At 57.4% G+C, this 4,977-nt stretch overlaps 1 protein-coding gene across 1 annotated transcript in view; it reads right to left on the minus strand.

The window, feature by feature from the left end:
- MMRN2 (multimerin 2) overlaps positions 1-4,544 on the minus strand; it is a 22,806-nt gene extending 18,262 nt beyond the window's left edge. The window contains exon 1 of the mRNA XM_004386080.2: positions 4,366-4,544. Coding sequence (XP_004386137.1) covers positions 4,366-4,529 — 164 coding nt within the window. The 5' untranslated portion in view covers positions 4,530-4,544. The remainder of the gene's footprint in view (positions 1-4,365) is intronic.
- Between the last annotated feature and the right edge of the window lie 433 nt (positions 4,545-4,977).

Here is a 4,977-nt window from a genome sequence, read left to right on the forward strand (position 1 = left end):
GAACTGCCAAAAGAATGAACAAATCTGTCTTGGAAGAAGTACAGAGCCAGAATGCTCCTTAGAAGCCAAGGATGGCGAGACTACGTCTCACATACTTTGGACATGTTATCAGGAGGGATCAGTCCTTGGAGAAGGACATCATGCTTGGTAAAGTAGAGGGTCAGCAAAAAAGAGGGAGACCCTCAACGAGATGGATTGACACAGTGGCTGCAACAACGGGCTCAAGCATAACAATGATTGTGAGGATGGCGCAGGACCAGGCGGTGTTTTGTTATGTTGTACTCAGGGTCACTATGAGTGGGAACTGACTTGATGGCACCTAACAACAACAACCTATGAAATAGGCAAATGTATAGAAACCAAAGATTATTAGTGGTTACCAGGAGCAGGAGAGAGGAGGTAAGCGGCAGTCTGCTTAAGGGGCACTGAGTTTCTGTTAATAGTGGTGGAATAATTTGGAAACAGAAAGCGGTCATGGTTGCACAACATGATGAACATAACCGATGTCACCGAATTGTACATGTAAAAACTTTGAATTGACAAATGTTTTCTTATATACATTTTTACCACAATAAAAACAAACAAACAAAGACATATTGTAAAGCTAAGTAACGAAAACAGTGGGGACTGGGCACAGGACTTGACAAACAAGCCAGAGGGAATAGAAACCAGGAAAGAAAGGGCCCATTTGTCCCTGAGGGGTTAATAAATGGTCAAGAAAGCATATTAAAATTGGGATGGGGATGAAAAGAAGGAATGCTCATTCCATTCAGAAACAGTGGACTGTAAAAGTGCTGACTTGGAGCTGAGGAACCATCTGTAATGTGCTCGCATGCACGGATACCCCAAGGGCTGGCAACTGCAGTCCCTGCACCACCCCGGGCCCGTGGAAACTCCTGGAACATGGGCTTAGCCCTAGGGAAAAGTATTGTACTAAATCTGGGGTTCCCAAGGATGGGGTGCTACTGGCGTCTAGTGGGCAGAGGCCAGGGATGCTGCTAAATATTCTACACAGCTACACAATGCACAGGACAGCACAACAACAAAGAATTATCCAGTCTAACATGTCAACAGTGCGGGGTTATGAAACACAGCTCTAAACCAAGTTCCATTCCTTGCACAACCTCTGACCTCTGACCTGCTCTTCCTAAAAGGTTAGCCCCGAGCCCTAGCTGTGGAGGGTCCAGAAGGCCAGTGTCCCGGACATGCCTGGTCCAGTTGGCCAGGGAGTGACTGGGACTTCCCACCTTGTTCTCCTGGAACTGAAAGCTGGGCTGCCCACCCTTCCTGCTGGGGAACTTTCTGTTTTGACCTACCCAAACCTTGGCCTCCAGCAGCTGCTACCTTCCCTGCCCACACTCCTCACCCTGGGCAGCCCCTCCCTTTGCCCTGCACAGGCTGCTGGCCCAGAATCCTTGGGAATGTTCCTGACCTTTGCTTTGGTTTCCTCCAGCTCTCAGCAGCATCTGGCTGTCCCTCTGCGCCTATTTCCCAGCTCAGTCTGCCCAAGCACCCCATTGTTCTCACTCTCCCACCCCACCCCATCCCCTCTTCCCGTCTCAGGGGTACTCCCTCTTTGTGTCCTCCCTTTCGGGGCAACGCTGGTGCCCTCAAAGCCAGTCTACTGAGGGGCTTTGCCAGCCTGGAGTGAGTGCAGGGGGCCCTCCAGACTGATTTGGGTCTGCCCTTGACCTCTGACACCCGTCTGACGCCTGCTGACCCCTCAGGGCTTCTAAAATGGGAGCTGGGGAGCCTGGGTTCTCATCCTCTCCCCCTCCCTGGACTCTGGATCCCCGAGTAAGGCCCTACCCCCAACTCCACTAACCCCCAGTCCTGGAAATGTGAAGATGAAGAGGGTTCCCATTCCCTGTCCCTCCCTGAGGGCACAGAGAGGAGGTGTGGGGAAGGCAGAGTGCCTTGGTATGGAAAGGGCTGTTAGCGGAGCCTCCTAATTATGCATGTGTCTAAGTGTCTCCTAACCAGCCAGCAACTCCCTGAAGAGGAAGGATGTGCTCTTCACATCCTTGGTTTCCGAGGCCTCAATCCCACCATGAACTCACAGGGCTTTGTCCCTGAGTCAGGAAAGGGCCTTGGCAGTGGGACTGAGGTCCCCTTGGGCATCCAGCTCAGAGCTGGTTCCCAGCGAGGGCCCTTCCCCACTCATGCCCAGGGCCCTGAGCCTCCAGAGTGAACACGAGCACAGGCACTGGAGCTGCCAGGGTCTGGGGCAGCTGGGCAGCCTGGCTGCTGGAGCCCTGCAGCCGCACGCCCACACTGCCGCCCTCCTGGCAAGCTCAGAGGATGCCCGAGTCCCCACCGCAGACTCAGTCCCACTGAGAAAGCAAGTCGGGGTGTGAGGAGCCCAAATTCCAGCCTGCAGCTCTCCTGGCCCCCAAAGCTGAGAGCAGGAAGGAAAGGGTCCCTTCCTCGTGGGTCCACAAGGCAGCTGTGCAGCATGCCAGGCCCCACAGGGCCTTTGGGGACTGAGGAAGCAGTTGGCCACATGCTTCCTTCACATGTGGAGCCCAGGGGCCAGAGGACATCAGGCACCACGTTGACTCTCCTTCCAAAGGGCTTGTGTCTGGGGCCTGCGCTAGCTCCTGGTTAGGAAACAGGCATGAAGGGTAATGCGGATGGGGGGTTGCCTAGCCCACCAGGCTTGAGTGCAGAGCGCCGCAGGAAGGGGGCAAGGGGCCCTGTTTGCACTCCCCTCCCACTCCGCCCCGTTTCCGCCTCTCCCTCCATAGGAGAACAGGAAGCCAGGAAGTGGTCAGCCAGCAGGGCTTCCTTCCTTTCTCACCAGCCCCTGGGGGCCTGGACAACTTGGCCTAACCTGTGGGGACCCACAGGTTCTGGGACTGGGGCCACTGTGGGAAAGAGGCCCAGCTGGCCTGTGGGACTCCAGGACACCCTGGGACCAGGGCCTTGGGGAGCCAGGGCGTTCCTGGGCGGGTGTGCTCTGCTCACACCCGCACCCCCATACAGAATGCCTGGCGAACTGCCAAGTGGCTCCCAGTGGCCCCTGACGGGCAAGCCTCCCTCCCTGGGACGAGAGGAATGCCACACCTCCCACCATCAACGGGTGGGGAGAAGTGGAGCATGCTCCGAGCGCCCCCCACCCTGCAGGCTCCCCCATCAAAGAGACAAAGGCTGCCCAGAAGCAGGCCTTGGGAGGGAAGGCTTGGTCCTCGATCCTGAAATCAAAGCTGGGTGGCTGGGTTTCCGCCTCAGAGAGTCACGCTGCATGCCCAGCCCTGAGAAGAACTGGGGTGGGAATGGGCCTCCCACATCCATCTTCTCAGACCACTCCTCCTTGCACTGCCGGCCCCTCCCACATGAAGGGTCCCTGTGCACTTGTTCTCGTCCTCCTTCCTCCCCCTCAGATCATAGAGATGCCCTCCCACAAGTCTGGGTGTGCATGCGTCAGGGGGCAGAAGCATCTGAGGGGGGCCAGCCTGAGTTTTGGAGTCAAACTCAGATCCTGGTTCAGGCTCTCCTTTGCTGTGTGGCCTTGGGCAAGCTGCTTAGCCTCTCTGAACTATGGGCCTCTTCCCTGTAAATGGGGCTGTTTGGGTGAATTCACTGAGATAACACTTGGCCAGGTGCCTGGCCCAGGAAATGGCACCGGCTCTGACTGAGGGTGTTGGAGGTGAGATTCCCGGGCCACGCTTGGTCCCTGAGGAGGGACCCAGCCTCACAGGCCCAGCACCTTATCAGCAGGAGGGGCCCTGGCCCTGGACAAATGGGAGGTAGGAAATGCTGTCCTAGGTCTAGTCTCACTTCCCAAGAGGCACTGAGGCCCACCATGTCCCGGGGCCTCTGGAGAGCAGGGCACCTCTCCACTCAAGGCTGGGCGCTCAAGGCTGGGCTGCCGGCCCCACTCAGTCTCCCTTGGCACTCAGGTCAAAATCCCATTGCCATGAGGGTCTGGTCCTCCCCCATGTGGGCCAGGCCAACCCACAGGCCTTGCAGGGCTCATCTTTCAGAATTGATTTTCTTTGAAGGACAGGAGCCACTGCCAGCCCAGTGGATGATGTTTAGAGCCTCTACTGCTTGGCGCCCTGTGCTGGGTGTCCGAGGGCAAGGAGCTGCTCCTACTGCCTAAGCCCCTGGCCCAGGTCCCTGGCAGGGTCAGGCAGGAAGCTCCCTGTCCTCCTTATACCCAGCCCTTGAGTGCTGGGCCCAGGGCTGGCTGGGGGTGGTCGCTTGAAGGGGAGCCTAGCACCTGGCACCTCACTCAGCCTCCCAGTTTCCCCAGCAGATGGATAGCATTAGCCCATTTTATAGATAAGTAACTGAGGCTCTGGCAGAGCCAGGACTCAGATCCTGCACCATGACCTCCCCTGAGGTCCAGGTCCTCCTTACCGTCTGTTGGGGTCCTTGTTGGTGTCCTCAGCCTCTGCACCCCAGACCTCAGGCTGCCTGGGGATGTGTGGGCCAGAGAACCTGGCACCAGGAGCCTGGGCACAGGCCCCCAGCAGCCCCCATACTAGGTGCCCCCCAAGGCCAAGCAGCAGCATCAGGATCATCTCTGCTACTGGGGCAGGCTTGGGCTCGGCTTGTACAAGTGACTCCAGAAACTGCCAGTGACATCATCCTCATATTAAGTCTCAGAAGGAAAAGAAAACATGAGGACAACAAAGACAGGAAGTGGCGTGGGCTGGCGCACCGGTGGGCCGCCCACCCCGCCTGGACCATCCTAAACAGCCAATATGCCAACAACGCAGGCTGGTTCCTGTGCCCTGAGAGGATTGGGGTCAGGGACACGGGGGTGTGGGAGGCACAGGGAGGCAGCCCCACCAGACATGTCCCCTGGAAGCCTGGTCCCAGGAAGCAGGAAAGCATAAGCCTTGCGGTGGGTCTGCAGGAAGTGGTCGGGCTAGCCTTGGGGGGCTGCTGGCCATGAGGTGGGAGGCACTTCACACCTCCTCAGCACTTTTCACCACTGTGCCATGGGAACCAGCAGTAGTGGGGGCT

This window comes from Trichechus manatus, unplaced genomic scaffold (genome assembly GCF_000243295.1).
Source record: "Trichechus manatus latirostris isolate Lorelei unplaced genomic scaffold, TriManLat1.0 scaffold00155, whole genome shotgun sequence".
NCBI classification, from domain to species: domain Eukaryota; kingdom Metazoa; phylum Chordata; class Mammalia; order Sirenia; family Trichechidae; genus Trichechus; species Trichechus manatus.